Raw genomic sequence first — 16,956 nt, 5'->3', positions numbered from 1 at the left:
TAATGTATGTACTAGTAAATAAAACAAGAATATATGGTGAATGCAGGCTGGGTGTGTAGTGCACTTTAGAGTTAGTAGTGGATCTAGTGGTGATAATGGAAAAGATAATGGGATAGTAGTGGTAAATTGGTGATATTAGTGATGTCTTAAGAGACTATAATAGGAGATGATTTAGTAATAAAGTGGAAAATCATGAAACTTTTTTTCCTCTTAAATATTTTCCTTGTTAGCCATTAAATATATCTTTTTTATTTGTTCACCAATAAATCTCTTATTTTTCTTTTTATTGTTTTTAGTAAGTGAATTTATAACTTTCACTATGGATATGGGGGAGTGATGAATTGATAACTCATCATTTAATTGCTAACTACAACTAATTTAAGGCCATATGATTTTAGAAATCGTGTGGTCTATAATTTGCCACGTGTAATTTTCATTTTTATTAATTAAATCGAAAAAGATAAAAAAAAACTCCTAATTAGAGTTTTGGATGAAAATGTCAATATAATGTTTCGAAAATATCAACACAATGCTTTGAGAATGTCAACACAATTTAGGACTGACATTGTATATGCTTTATATTGACATATTATCTTAGCTGCATTGACATTAACATGTGTACACAAAATACGAAAATTCTAAATTTTTTTTTTCAAATTTTGACATCGGAACATATGCATGTAGTATATCGTTGGAATCCTTATAAAATTATCTTTAATTTGATATATTTTATATGAATTTAAAGTTTTGGGATTTTTTTTAAAAGTTAGTTATAACTAACTTGACATTAATACCCCTGTTGATAGTTTTTGGAATTAATCCTATGACCTTATTGACATTTTTTGTTGATCGTATTGACATTTCGTGGTTGATGATCTAGGCCTTTAATTTGAATATCTAATGGCTATTATTGAGTTGTCGTTAGCAATTAAGCATTGAGTTAGCAATATAACACTCCCCTTTCACTATGTTATTTAACTTTATATATGTTCAGTTTCAATGGGGAGTGATCAATTGCTAACTCATCGTTTAATTGCTAACTACAACTAATTTAAGGTCATATGATTTTAGAAAACGTGTGGTTTACAATTTGCCACGTGTAATTTTTGTTTTTATTAATTAAATCGAAAAAGATAAAAAAAAAACTCCAAATTAGGATTTTGGATGAAAATGTCAATATATTGTTTCAAAAATATCAACACAATGCTTTGAGAATGTCAACACAATTTAGGATTGACATTGTATATGATTTATATTGACATATTATCTTAGCTGCATTGACATTAACCTGTGTACGAAAAATACGAAAATTCTAGATTTTTTTTTCAAATTTTGACGTCGGAACATATGCATGTAGTATATCGTTGGAATCCTTATAAAATTATCTTTAATTTGATATATGTTATATGAATTTAGAGTTTTGGGATTTCTTTTAAAAGTTAGTTATAATTAACTTGACATTAATACCCCTATTGATATTTTTTGGAATTAATCCTATGACCTTATTGATATTTTTTGTTGATTGTATTGACATTTCGTGGTTGATAATCTGGGCCTTTAATTTGAACATCTAATGGCTATTATTGAGTTGTAGTTAGCGATTAAGCATTGAGTTAGCAATATATCACTCCCTCAGTTTCAATTTTACTATATTTTGATAAGTGAATCTCAAATTCTACTAACTCATTCCACCTCCATTATACGAAAAATCGATGTGTAAAATAGGATATACATTCTACGACTAGTTTTTTCTACTTAGTGCCGGATAGAGGCGGTAATCAATAATTAGTTAATAATAGTTTTCTTTAATTAAAAATGATTCACCCTATATTTAGATTAGATGTTCCAGTAATTTGGATTTCTTTGATTTCTCTACAAGTTCAATTATTAAATTTATTATTGTGGCATGATTGCAATTTGATTATATGCATTCCTTTTTAATATTTTGTGAAACTTACTTAATCAATCTCCACTCACAAAACACAGTAACACACTAACTAAATATCATTAAAACTTGTGTCACGCGTATGTATAACCTAATATGAACTAAAATTGAACTAAGTGTAATTTTAATAATGACAGTTCTGTAGTTATGCATTAGGAATTAATTCTATTTTGATCACATTCCGTAGTTGGAGTTATCTAATTGAAAATGACCTAAAATATGTATTTTATCATATTTTGTGTTATAGTAAATCTTATCTATCTTTCCTACCAAATTTTATAGAGTAACCATCAAACCTATATTGCTTAAAATACAAAAATTATTAGTCATTCAAATAAATACGTTGAAACACTTTCAACATCAGGTGTTTGGTGCCAAATTTTAAGATCATGTTAATTGTTATTCAATTCTTTTATACTACATGTAACTTTAATTTACAAATTTCAGTTTTGATCTTAATTTATTTTAAATATTATTCTGTTTTTATGTCTATTAAAATATCTTTCCATGTGAAACATCTTTAGAAAACAATGCACTAATATATTTTGTGTAAAAGCAAAGCATCTTTAGATGTCTTTCAACAAAGCTCTTGATGGCTTTTCCACTGAATTACAGAAGCAATAATCCCAGTGGTTACCACATTTGATGTGACATCATTTCACCTAATTTTTTATTTTCTGTAAAAGTTACATGTGTTACACAATTTACTACTACCGATACTGTCAAAACATATTTAATGTAAAAAAAATACATTTAACTTATATTTATGACAATATTCAATACTACCTCCATCCTATTCAAGATGTCGATCTTTCTTTTGTTAGTTTATTCCACTCAAGATATCCACTTTTCTATATTTTTAAATAAATTCTACTCTCCTCTCTTCTCATTATTCATTACTACCTTCGTCCCATTCAAGATGTTCATCTTTTCTTTTTAGTTTGTCTCACTCAAGATGTTCACTTTCTATATTTGGAAATAATCATCTCTTCTCTCTTCTCATTTAAATATTCAAATATTTTTTTCTCTCTGCTTACTTCACTTAACATCTCCTCCTAAAATTGTGTGTCACTCAAGAATATAGACATTTTGAGTGGGACGGAGGAAGTACTTACCAGGGGTAGATAAATTCTCTATTTTTTTGACTCAATAATACTAATAATAACAAAAAAGTCAAATAGGAAATATGATTAGATAAATATACTCTCTCCGTCTATGATTAATTGATATCAATTTTCATTTTCGTCCGTCCATAATTAATTAACACTTTTTTTTTTACTATTTTTAGGAATGGACTTCATATTCCACTAACTTATCATATTTACATTTTTATTATAAAACTAATAATATATAAAAGCATAACTCACATTCCAAACTTTTCAATCCACATTCAAAAGAGTTTCATTTATCGTGGACGAAGGGAGTAAGAGTAAGTCCTTAAAAATCTATAAAGCGTGTGCTTGAACGCATTCTATCAAATGCAACACAGCAGCAAACTAATGGAGAATTCTACCTTTTCCTTTGCTCTTGCAATCTTGCTATTAAATAGCTTTACACTCTCCTTGAATACTATCACAGATGAAAATGCACTCATTTCATTCAAAAACTCCATCACTTCCGACGCTTATGCTATCTTGAGCACCAATTGGTCGCAAAACACATCAGTTTGTAATTGGATTGGTGTGTTGTGCGGCCTCAAACTCGGTCGTGTCATTGCTCTCAATCTTCGTGGCTACGGCCTTACTGGAACTGTTGCTCCACATCTCGGAAACCTAACGTTTCTCAGATATTTGGACATCAGTTCCAATAGTTTTACTGGGATCTTACCCTTTGAGCTTTCTAAACTGCGTCGTTTGAAGGTGATGAATGTGGGAGTCAATTCATTAACCGGAGAAATACCAACATGGTTGGGAAGTTTACCTCAACTAGAGGAACTCTATCTGTACAACAACAATTTCTTAGGTACAATTCCTGAGTCTTTGTTTAACATACCCAATGTCAAAATCATGTCACTTGATCGGAACCAACTTGAAGGACAGATTCCACCAAATATATGGAAATGCACACATCTTGAGATCTTGTCATTACCCTTCAACAATTTTAGTGGCAACATTCCTCCAGAAATTGGGAGATTGGAAATGCTTAGAGAGATATACTTGGGGTACAATGGTTTTCGAGGTACAAATTTCTTCTTGATCTAATATGTGATTTTGTTGTAACTGGTAATGTTTGAAAAACACTAATCTGCAAATACTTTAGATTGGCCATAATTAAAAATTAATAATCTATGATGTTAAACAAAATATGCATATTAAATTATCTATATATGATGGGGCAACTTTTTTTTTTTGAGAGAGGATGAATTTATAAATGTTTAAATTTAGTTCTACACTCGATTTTAGGTATCCAAGGAAAATCAGTTATGATATTTTCCCACTAGAGGATGACACCAATGAATGTGGCTAAATTTTAGATGCTATTGGTGTAGTATAATTTATTTACATATTAATTTATTTTGGAAAAACTAATTAAATTTGTATGTTAACTTAATCTTGTGTTGCAAAGAGAAAAATAATGAAGTAACAGAAAAGTTATAATGTTGAACACCAATTTTTAAAAAAGGTTATAATATTGACGACCAAATTAATTAACTAATTCGGTCAAAATTTAGTTGAACGTTAAAATTGAAAAGTTTCATCACTTTAGGGCTAGAAGCATTCACACATAATGTTGTGAACTCAAATCTCAAAATAGATATATTTAATACTAAAAATAGACTTAATTATACTTATTCAAGGTTTGTCACTATGTTTATTTTATAATTCAGGAAGGATTCCAGCTGAAATAGGAAATCTTTCAAGACTAGAGATATTAAACATTCACAATGCTTCTCTAACCGGAGATATTCCATCTTCAATCTTCAACATGTCTTCCTTGACATTCTTGAGCTTATCTGACAATAATTTGTCAGGAAGTATCCCAACTTTCCACAATCTACTGAAGCTTGAGAAGTTATATCTTTATAATAACAAGTTGAAAGGTATGTCTGTCAATCCCATAATTATTTAAATTCCGCATCCCAGTGCCTGGAAAAAGTCTTTCTAAAATCTTGGTATATTTATTGCACTAGAAAAAAAATGTCGTTGTAATTTCGTTTTTGGTAAGTGTATTAACTATTTATTTTGAACAGTTCATTCAACAATTACACAAGATGACAAAAACCAACAATAAGCAAGATTGATCATTATCTACATAGTATATTTCAAAAGCTTATCTACAAAAAAATATGAATATTTATACGAGGATTCTCATTATTTTAATTTTGTATTTTAGGAGGAATTCCATCAGAAATAGGAAATCTCTCAAGATTGGAGATATTATACATTGACAACGCTTGGCTAACCGGAGATATTCCGTCTTCAATCTTCAACATGTCTTCCTTGACATTCTTGAGCTTATCTGACAATAGTTTGTCAGGAAGTATCCCAACTTTCCAAAATCTACCAAATCTTGAGAAGTTATATCTTGATAATAACAAGTTGAAAGGTATGTATGTTAATCCAATTGTATAAGTCTTTAATGTATACTTCATCCATGTAGTTGAGTCATTTCATTTCTTCACTCATTTTTAAAAAATTATATAAATAGTTAAAGTTGAAAGAAAATAAAGTAAACAACTAGATAAAAACTACACCCTCCGTCACAAAAAATAAACAAAGTTATAAATAACACCGGTTTTATTGCGTAACTAATAAAGTAAGAGAGATGGAGGGAAAATATGGTGGTAAGTAGTTTTAATGAATTGTGGGGTCCACATTTAGGGTCCACATTTAGAATGATGTGTATGGTTAGTATCGGTTTAAAACTTTCGATTTTTAGAATTAGTCTAATTTGGTGGACGGTCCAAAATGGTAAAACTTGTCTATTTTTTTTGGACGGAGGGAGTAAAATATTTCACCTCCGAGTTAGGTATAATTTGTTTGTGAATGCAGTCAATTACAAAGAAGATGTAGTAATTTTACAAAATAGAATCAGTAATTACATGAGGGACTAACAGACTAACAATAGGAAGCGACTAATAGAACCCTCTATAAATTGTAGGTCAAATTCCACTAAATATATGGAAATGCAAACATCTTGAGATCTTGAATTTAGGCAACAACAATTTCAGTGGAACCATCTCTCGTACAATTGGAAATACAAGCATGCTTAGAGTGTTGAAGTTGGCGTACAATCATTTCACTGGTATCTATACTTGATCCTTTCTTCCTTTTGTTTATGGTTTCCTCAAATTATTTGGAAGAAGTTCGATGCTTAATTTCTCACATGGATTTTACCAATTAAACAACTTTTCCTTTTTCGTTTCTATGTAATCATCGAAATCACTAATTTGTACTCCCTCTATCCTATTGAAAATAACTCAATTTTTTTTATCCCGCCCAATATGACAAATTACTAAAAATAGAAACCCCTTTATTTGTAAATTATTTCCTCTCTCTTACTTTATTATCCCCGTTTAACACACAAAATAAATCTGCATATATTAAATTCTGTACAGTCCATAGAAAGGGGCATCTTCCTTTGGACAAATGGAGTGTGCAAAATTGATCATGATCTATTTTTATATGGCTTCTCATTATGTTTATTTTATAACTTCAGGAGGAGTTCCAGCAGAAATTGGAAATCTTTCGAGACTAGAGATTTTAAACATTGACAACACTTCTCTAACCGGAGATATTCCATCTTCAATCTTCAACATGTCTTCTTTAGCATACTTGAGTTTATCTTACAATAGTTTGTCAGGAAGTATCCCAACTTTCCACAATCTACCACAGCTTGAGAAATTGTATCTTAACAATAACAAGTTGACAGGTACATCAATCCCATAAAAAATTCAAGCAATGTATTTTTTGTCTATATATATGTAAGAAATTTTTTTGGCAGGTTTTCTCCCAAATGACATGTGCATCAATATGCCAAGAATAAAACGTATTTCTTTCTCTAGAAACCAACTTGAAGGGCAGATTCCACGAAATATATGGAAATGCACACATTTTGAGATGTTGTCATTATCCTTCAACAATTTCAGTGGAAACATTCCACGTGAAATAGGGAGATTGAGAATGCTAAAAGAGTTATACTTAGGGTACATCAATGGTTATCAAGGTATAAATTTATTTTTGATCCAAAAGGTGACTTTATCTTAGTTTTTATTGTTTGAAAAAACTTTTCTACATATCCTAACATGCGATATTAATAATGATCTACACACTACAAAAGCTTCTCTACATATGAATATTAACATACTGGAGTTCACTATTAGTACTCCCTCTGTCTCATCTCATGTTAGATGTCACACTTTCTTTTTAGTTTGTCCCAAAAAAGTCTCATCTCATGTTAGATGTCACATTTTCTTTTTTAGTTTGTCCCAGAAAAGATATCTCATTTTCTTTAAAAAAAAAAAGAATTTCTCTCAAATTAATATATATTATCATTCTACTTAAATATAAAACAACATCTCCTAAAACAACTTTCAGTTGAGCGCTTAGGGCTAAAATGGAGAAATTTGAATTATTAAAGATTGGAAACTATTAAAGATAATGTTTTTGGATGAAAATCTCAAAATTTCATATATTTATGACTAAAAATGGACACTATTTTTTTTATACAAGGTTTGTCACAATTATAATTTATAATTTCAGGAGGAATTCCAGCAGAAATAGGGAATCTTTCAAGCCTAGAGATATTAAACATTAACAATGCTACTCTAACCGGATATATTCCACTTTCAATTTTCAACATTTCTTCCTTGACAACCTTGAGTTTCTCTTGCAACAGTTTGAAAGGTACGCCAATATAATGTATTGACAAATTGGCAATGTATTACATATATATAAGAAATTTTTATTCAGGTCTACTCCCTAATGGCATGTGCAACAATTTGCCCAAATTCAAAATGTTGTCGCTTTCCGCGAACCAATTTGAAGGGGAGATTCCACGCAGTATATGGAAATGCATACATCTTGAGACGCTTTCGTTATCCTACAATAATTTCAGTGGCATTATCCCACGTGAAATTGGGACATTGAGAGTGCTTACAGAGTTGTACCTGGGGTACACTAATAGTTTTCAAGGTACAAATTTCTTCCTACTACAATATGTGATTTTGTTGTACTTTATGAAAAACACACACTCCTTGACATGACCCTTGATAATGATCTACACACTACAAAGCTTCTCAACATATGATTATTTATATAGGGTTTGTTATTATATTTATTGAAAGAAGGGCTTGGCACGCGTTGTCGTAGGCATGTGTCCTTCTTATCAACTACATTTTATAAATTCACACTCTCCAGAATACTACTCCCTTTGTCTTAAGGTACTTAAGTTGTGTTCCATTTTGGATAGTCCTTAATTAGTTGAATTATACTATTCCTTATGGTAGAAAAAACAAAAGATCTAAATTTTCAAACACTTAACAATAAAGAAAAAAAATTAAGCATGGAAAGTTAAATAACAAGAACCACACAAGAAGCATATAAATCACTGAATGCATGCAGAGAAGAGTCTTCTCTAACTTATTCTCTCTCTTACTTACTTTTTCCCCACTCCAACTATTTATTTTAATTTTTCAAAATGGGTGCATAAAATGAAATGTCTCTATTAACACGAAATGAGGGAATACAAATTGTTCAGCTTGGGTTTGAAAAGCTCACTCCTTTTCTAATAATCTTCGACTTTGTGCTCATTTTCCTCCATTTTTGTATGCATTCCAAATTCTGCACCTTTTTGCATGCCTTTCGGAACTTGACCTCCATTCCCTACAAATAGACATATTTTACTACAAATTTTGTATCAATAAAGTATGCAAAGTGACCTCAAATGAGCAATGAAAATAAACTTGTCATTTATTTTTATAATTTCAGGAGGAATTCCAGCTGAAATAGGAAACCTTACGAGACTAGAGATGTTAAACATTGACCATGCATCTCTAACCGGAGATATTCCATATTCAATCTTCAACATTTCTTCCTTGACAATGTTGAGTTTATCTTTCAATAGTTTGTCAGGAAGTATCCCAACTTTTGATAATCTACCACAACTTGCGGAGTTGTATCTTACCAGTAACAAGTTGACAGGTATTCAATTCCATAATATTGTCAGAAGTATTTTTTTATCTGCATATAAATGTATATATAAAGAATTTTTTTTATTAGGTTAGCTCAAAAATGACAAGTGCAACCATGGGTTGACGTAGAAAATAAGATTTGTAGGGGCTAGATTTGGAAATTCATTTAAAAATATTTTTTTATCTGCATATAAACGTATATATAAAGAATTTTGTATGTTTGCTCAAAAATGACATGCGCAACCATGGGTTGACGTAGAAAATAAGATTCGTAGGGGCTAGATTTTGAAATTCATTTAAAAATATAATATCTAGGTTATTCATATTATTGATAGAGGCTTTTGCTTTATAATTTGCATAAAAAATTCATAAATAGAATAATAGTATCCCACATTGGTATAAAGAAAGCACTAAACCAATATATGGGCTGGCTAGTGTTATTATCACCAATTGATTTTAGGAGAAAACCATATGAAATTCTATAATGGTATTAAAGCGGGCTGCTGACCGAAGATCAAATTCAACTAACCTAGCATATATTTGGTCTTTAAATTGAAAAATTACAATGTTGATTCCTTGCCTCTCTTATTTGTGTGCTAGTGTGTGTGGAACAGTTTCGGATCTATAACGATGTATAGTTAATTTTATGTCTATAAAGTGGGACATTTTATTTATTTACGAAAAATACATCCCAACAAAGTTAAAGATAAAATTTTTGGACATGGAAATTAAAAAATTAAGCTGAATGGATTAAACGAAAATCAAATAGAATAAGAGAGGAAAAAAGTAGAAGAGATAAAAAGAGTAAAGTAGATGATGAAATAAAGTAGTAGTGTATTGTTTTTTATCAAAAAAAAAGAAATGACTTAAATAACTTAGCTGGGACAGAAAGTATAAGCTTTATGAAATTTTTTGACATATCAAAGTCAATGTGCTCTGATACCATATATAAATTCTTAAAGTTCCATTTTAAAGCCATTTGGTGATAGAAGAAGTGGTTCATGAAACTTATATATTGGTTCAGTTTAGCCCTTCCCTAAAACCTTCAAGGTAAATATTAGAAGGGTTGGACATTTTTTCTTATAGAGTTGGACCAGCCCTCTATCGAACTAATCCAAATTTAAAGACCAAATATACTGCTAGGTTAGTTAAATTTGATATCCAGTCGGCAGCCCGCTTTGATACCATTATAGAATCTCATATGGTTTTCTCCTAAAATTAATTGGTGATAATTAACAATAGTAGCCCATGTATTGGTTTAGTGCTTTCTTTATACCAATGTGGGATACTATTATTCTATTTATATTTCTCTCATTTTGAGAGAAACTCTCCATTTTTAGATGAGACTATTTTTTTTTAAACCCCAAAGTGGAAGGATAAGAAATTATTTGTGGACGAATGGATTATATTTAACTTTAATTTATAAATTTTGGTTTCATTCATTTGAAGGGCATATTTCACCCAATATTTGGAAAAGCAAACATCTCAAGATCTTGAACTTAAACTACAACAATTTTAGTGGCAACATCCCTTCTGCAATTGGAAATATGAGCATGCTTACAACATTGTACCTGGCCTACAATCATTTCACAGGTATAAAATTAATTCGCTTTTATTTTATTATAAAAACTATCCATAAGTGTACGAGATTATTGCAGTGATGGCAAATAATCGTATCCCACAGAGATTGCCATAAACCAATTTTAATGGCATCCTACCCGCTTCAATCGAAAAGGAGTTTTGATTCTATTTCAACTAAAAACAATTAAAATAAATAGACGAGAACAAATGAACAATGATGAGATGTGGTAATGTTGAGAAATGTAGAACTCGAAGATCCGATGCACATTTCCAAGCTCTTATCCTACTAATTCTTAATAACTTTAGGCTATGTAGGATTATTAAGTTAATCGCTTAGCTAGATTAAACCACCTCATGAGATGAGAAAACCATAAATTAGTCGTTATGGTTAAATATTAAAGATTAAAGACCTCTTACAAAATCTCAACTCTCCCGAGTTCTATTGAATTAAGGTGTGAATTATTCTTATTTCTAGGTTATTTATTTCATCTCTCGATTAATTTAATTAACCGTAGCACATTAACAAGTTAGCTACTGAATTGAATGGAAAAGGCACAAGTAATAATCAAACAACCACAAGAGCGAGATAAATAAGGAATCAATCGAATAAAAACTATGAAACTAGTACATCTTCACCAAGAATTCTACAATGGAGGTTTACCTACTCATATTCTTCCTGAAAACCAAATCTAAAACAAAGAAGACAATCTAATATATAAATAGAAACAAACTAGATACTCCTATGAGATGAATATTCAAAGTAGAAACTTCAATCTTCGATATGAAGTCTTCAATCATCAATTCTTCACCAAAAGTGTTCTTAAGTGTGTGTGGAAGGTATAGTAGGCGGCTGGTTCAAAAGTTATGCACCCTAGCTCTCTTATTCTTCTCTTACTCCTCTTTCAGCGTGAAATCGCGTAAGCACCTTTGTTTTTCACCCACCCGGGTGACTTTATGGCACAAACACACCACGGCAAGTGAAACACTCTGACTCTGCACGCTTTGTGATTAACTCCCGCCCGGGTGGCTTTATTGCACAAAGACGCCGGGTGAGTGAAACTCTCTGGACTCCCTCTTCATTAAATTTAGTGCCTGCCCGGGTTGTCTAATTGACCAATTACACCGGCGGGAATGCCAAATTTTTCGCTTATTTTGATCTGTTTTTTCTTCACAATTCAACAAAACTCAATAAAAATTATATGAACATAAAAATATGAGTTCCACTACAAAAAAGCTCACGATTTAGTGACAGAATGATCCACACTAATCAGTGAAATTTCTTCGCAATGCACGGTTATTAACAGATAAAGTACTGACGGATCCGTCAATAACAAGCTTGTCACTAAAAAAATTTAGTGACGGATTTGTCCATCACCAAAGTTGCTAAGCCGCTCAATGACAGAAAAAGTAGGTGGCTGCAATGGTAAGTTCATATTAGTGACGGACTTATCTGTTACTAATTAGTGTTGACGAGTTTCAGTCATTCATCCGTCACTAGTTCTTGAGTTGTTTTCCGCCGTCACTAATTCCATCAATAATGAGCGTTTTCTTTGTAGTGATATAATTTCATCACATCATTTGGACAAATTTCAAATCGCGGTCGGATGCTTTCTTAAATTCCTCATACGGACTTTACACAATAACAATACTTTATTGTAATTTTTAGGGTGTAAATATGCAGCAGAATTCAAATTAATTAGAACTTTTATTCAATATGTAGAGGTGATTACATTCGTCTTTTAAAATTATTGTATAACTTGGTACGCATAATATTATACTCCCTCCGTTTCATAGTAATAGAGGCGTTTCTTTTCGGCACGGAGATTAAGAAAAATTGTATTAGGTGAATTAAGTAAAGGGAGAATAAAGTGAAAAATGAAAAAGGTGGAGACACGAAGATAGAAAAAAGTAAGAGAGAGTAAAGTAGGTGTAGAAAAATGTGTTGACTTTTACTGAAAAGGGAAATGACTCTATTACTATGGAACGGAGGGAGTACTACTTAACATATGTATATCCATATATATGCTGCAGGTGTATTACCACAAGAGATGGGCACTCTGCCGATGCTAGAGCATTTTAGTGTGTTCAGCAATTCCTTAAATGGATCCATTCCATCTTCCATATTCAACATATCAACAATGCAGGAATTGGCACTTTCGTACAATGATTTCTCTGGTACTCTTCCTTCATATGTTGGCAGTTCACTAGTCAACCTTGAACGACTTCTTTTGAATAGAAACGGATTTAGTGGCCCAATTCCAACCTTTATCACCAATGCTTCTAAACTTACTACCTTGGATATGAACTACAATTCCTTTAGTGGCTCCATACCCTTCTTTGGTAATTTGAAGCTTCTACAAACACTTACCCTTCGGGGAAATAATTTGAGTGGAGGAGAATTCCCATCTCGGGAATTGACATTTCTAAGTTCGCTAAGTAACTGTCGACATTTGAAGATTATGGAAGTATCAAGCAATCCATTGAATGGCTTCCTTCCCGCTTCACTCGGGAATTTTTCCTCGTCTTTGGAGACTATTAGCGCGTCAAACAACAACATCATGGGTGTCATTCCTTCTGAAATAGGAAACTTAAGTAGTTTGCTTAATATATTTTTGGAGGACAATCAGCTGAGTGGACCCATTCCATCAACAATTGGGAAATTGAAGCAACTCCAAAGAATAAATCTTGGTAGGAATCAGCTGGTAGGGTTTGTCCCTAACGATCTTTGTCGAATGAATCATTTGGGGGAGCTGTGCCTTGATGGGAACATGTTTGTGGGTTCAATACCTGAATGTTTAGGTTATGTTAAATCCTTGAGGGAGATCTACTTAGATTCCAACCAATTGAATTCAACCATCCCTCCTAGCTTGTGGTTTCTAACAGACCTTGTGATTTTGAGCTTGTCTTCCAATCATTTGAGTGGCCAATTGTCATCTCAGCTGGGACATTTAAAGCTAATCACCTCTTTGGATTTGTCATCTAACCTATTTTCAGGCTATATTCCCACCTTAATTGATGGTTGTCAAACACTAGATTTTCTAAATTTATCAAATAATTTTTTCAGTGGATCCATTCCTCAATCCTTAGGAAATGTTAAAGGTTTGATAACATTGGATTTGTCTTACAATAATCTCTCTGGATCAATACCCAAGTCCTTAGAAGACCTCCTCTTTCTTCAAGTTTTAATTATTTCCAACAACAAACTGGAGGGAGAAATTCCAAACGGGGGTTGTTTTCGTAACTTCAGTGCTCCATCTTTTTCCCATAACTTAGGTCTTTGTGGTCCAATAAAATTTCAAGTTGCATCCTGCCCGGAAAATCATCATACATCATGGTTGAAGAGACGCGCGGTGCCATTACTTGTTTTAGCTGTAATTGTGGTGATTGTAATGCTTGTTATCGTAAGGATGAGTAAACGGAAAAATGTGGCACTCTCGGCTGATATTTCATCACCAATACATGAATACAGAAGAATTTCACATATAGAACTTGAACATGGAACAAGTTCATTTAGTGAAACCAATCTACTTGGAAAAGGTAGTTTTGGTTCTGTATTTGAAGCAATACTTTCTGATGGGTTGAAAGTTGCAGTAAAAGTGTTCAACTTGGAAATGCAAGGAGCATTAAGGAGCTTTGATGCAGAAACTTCTATATTGAGCAGCATTCGACATAGAAACTTAGTTCAAGTTATTGGATGTTGTTGTAATATGGAATTTAGGGCATTGATTCTCACATATATGCCAAATGGAAGCTTGGATAAATGGTTACATTCCAACAAGTATGGTTTGGGTCTTATACAGAGATTGAAAATAGCAATAGATGTTGCATCAGCCTTGGAATATCTTCATCATGGCCATATATTTCCAGTAGTTCATTGCGATGTAAAGCCAAGCAATGTATTGCTTGATCAAGACATGACTGCTCATCTTGCTGATTTTGGTATTTCAAAGCTTTTTGATGCAGGGGAAACTGTCATCCAAACACAAACAGTGGCGACCATTGGTTACGTAGCACCAGGTGATGATGCATGATGTTCATTTTTTAAAACTTAAATGTCATACATGTTTTACCTAATCCTAACAAAATGATGAATGCATGTGGTCAATTAGAGTTTGGATTGGAGGGAAAAGTGTCAATAAATGGGGATGTATACAGTTTTGGGATAATGCTACTAGAGTTGTTCACTGGAAAGAAGCCAACAGATGGTATGTTCGGTGAAGAAAGAAGCTTAAAAGAGTGGGTAAGTGAAGCATTACAGCAAAATGCAGCAACGGAAGTGGCGGCGCCTGCTTTGTTATCAAGAGAAGATAAACATTACTATGCCAAGGAGAAATGCATGATATCGACATTTGAATTGGCAATGAAATGTTTAGCCCTTTCAGCAAATGAAAGAGTAAACATGATTGAAGCAGCGGCTGGACTACACAAGATCTATGCAACAATTGTTGCAGGCACAGAAAGCTAAGGTGTTGGTGTGATTCTTGTATTTTATCAAAACTTAATATTATTAATTCGTGGGAGAAAAACAAGTTTTTTTAAATTTCATGATACTTGGGGCCAGTATCCCTATTATTAATACTACCTCCGTCCTCTAAATTTTAACACACTTTGATCCGGCACGGGTTTTAAGAAATGTAATGAAAAGTGAGTTGAAAAGTTGGTGGGACGTGGGTCCTACTTTTAAAGTAGTATTAGTTTTATAATAAAACGTGAGTAGGAATGAGTTAGTGGAATATGGGGTCCACTACCAAAAATAGTAAAAGTAAAGTGTGTCAAATTTTTAGGGATGGGCCGAAATGGTAAACTGTGTCAAAATTTAGGGGACGGAGGTAGTATTATTTTCTCTTCATTTCACGACTTTTTATGTTGCGTTAAAGACTCAGTTGTTTCTTTTAGCCGTTTTAGAAAACTAGTTTTAATTATTAATATTAGGGGTGGTTCGGTACGGTATACCGTATCGGGAGTGCCATACCGTATACCGTACCGAAAGTTACGGTATGACAAAAACCATACCGATACCGTACCGTAAGTTTCGGTATACCGGAGTTCGGTATACCGGAAATTCGGTATGGCAGTTTTCCATATCGTTACCATACCGCATTTCGGTATACCGTACTTTTGCGGTATACCGAACTGCGATATGGCATTCCGATATACCGTGTTTTGCGGTACGGCATACCGTTATACCATTATACCGTGAAAAAATCTATTATATCCAAAATATTAAAAAAAAATCTAGTTTTCAACTACTTCAAAAAATAGGGTTTCCAATTTTGATTCTTTTATTTTTATATAATAAAAATTCTTATTTTTTAAAATTTAGTTTAAATATAACATATATAAATATATATTTATATATTATATATATCAATCGGTATACCGGGCCGGTATACCACGGTATACCGAAGCATCGGTATATACCAAATCTTCGGTATACCGGTATATACCGGCATACCGAATCTTCGGTATACCGCGGTATACCGTGGTATGGGAAATCTAATACCGTTACCGTACCGATCTCTATCGGTACGGTATGATACCGTACCGAAAACTACGGTATACCGAAAAAACGGTATTTTCGGTATTTTTTCGGTACGGTAAGTCCTGTATTCCGGTATTTCGGTATAATTCCCCAGCCCTAATTAATATCGCTTATGAAGTTTAAGGGTTAAGTCCAAACATATACGTCCAAGCAAAACTTAGGCGGCAATTTAAAGTCAATACAAGTTAATAGAAGTCAATCTATTTGTCTTTATACAGTTAAATTATTTCACATCACATGTAATAGAAACAATGGAGTAGTTATAATGATATACTATTGTTAGCATTATTTTGAAACAGGAAGATTGACAAGTTCCAGTTTTGAAGCTATTCCAAATTTTGTTGATTGATATAAATTCTCTACATTCCAAACCTGTTATTAACTCCCTCCGTTCGATATTACTCGCAGTTTTAACTTTAGGTATTTAATTTGGGTGATTTTTAGTGTAATGAATTAATAGAGTACTTAATTAACTCTAATATGTTAATTAAATACCTTAATTCTTACTTAAAAATATACAGTGTAAATAATTTGGGATGAGCCGAAATTATTAAAAATGCAAGTAACATGGGACAGGGGGAGTACTTATTTTATATTATGCATATATTTGGTTGAAAGTAATCACGAATATCCATGCATATCATAGTTGTTAAGAAATAAACGCACAAGTAATCGCGAATATAAACCAGATAATGATAAACACATGCATGTATGGTTTACAAAATTCGATATGATATGTATCTATGTCTGGGTCAA

General features: G+C 32.2%; 1 protein-coding gene across 1 annotated transcript; it reads left to right on the top strand.

Annotated features, from left to right (window-relative positions):
* The first annotated feature begins 3,414 nt into the window (after window positions 1-3,414).
* On the top strand, window positions 3,415-15,229 carry LOC125193423 (uncharacterized). Its single transcript, XM_048091211.2, has 12 exons — window positions 3,415-4,123; window positions 4,773-4,985; window positions 5,279-5,491; window positions 6,047-6,190; window positions 6,605-6,817; window positions 6,890-7,111; window positions 7,648-7,791; window positions 7,858-8,079; window positions 8,875-9,087; window positions 10,527-10,670; window positions 12,690-14,675; window positions 14,768-15,229. Exons 1-12 carry the CDS (start codon window positions 3,424-3,426, stop codon window positions 15,121-15,123), a joined length of 4,770 nt encoding a protein of 1,589 aa, XP_047947168.2. The 5' UTR covers window positions 3,415-3,423; the 3' UTR covers window positions 15,124-15,229.
* Window positions 15,230-16,956: the final 1,727 nt, after the last annotated feature.

The sequence above is a fragment of the Salvia hispanica genome, chromosome 6 (genome assembly GCF_029641045.1).
Source record: "Salvia hispanica isolate PSC_SH4W2 chromosome 6, Shi_PSC_v1, whole genome shotgun sequence".
NCBI classification, from domain to species: domain Eukaryota; kingdom Viridiplantae; phylum Streptophyta; class Magnoliopsida; order Lamiales; family Lamiaceae; genus Salvia; species Salvia hispanica.
The sequence above is the reverse complement of the archived record's forward strand: the minus strand, read 5'-3'. Positions and strand labels throughout refer to the sequence as shown.

Excerpts from the sequence above, each read along its gene's own strand:
- LOC125193423 (XM_048091211.2), top strand. The coding sequence starts at position 3,424 with ATGCAACACAGCAGCAAACTAATGGAGAATTCTACCTTTTCCTTTGCT. Across the intron at positions 8,080-8,874 it reads GTACACTAATAGTTTTCAAG|GAGGAATTCCAGCTGAAATA; the intron begins GTACAAATTTCT and ends TTATAATTTCAG. Across the intron at positions 10,671-12,689 it reads GGCCTACAATCATTTCACAG|GTGTATTACCACAAGAGATG; the intron begins GTATAAAATTAA and ends TATATGCTGCAG.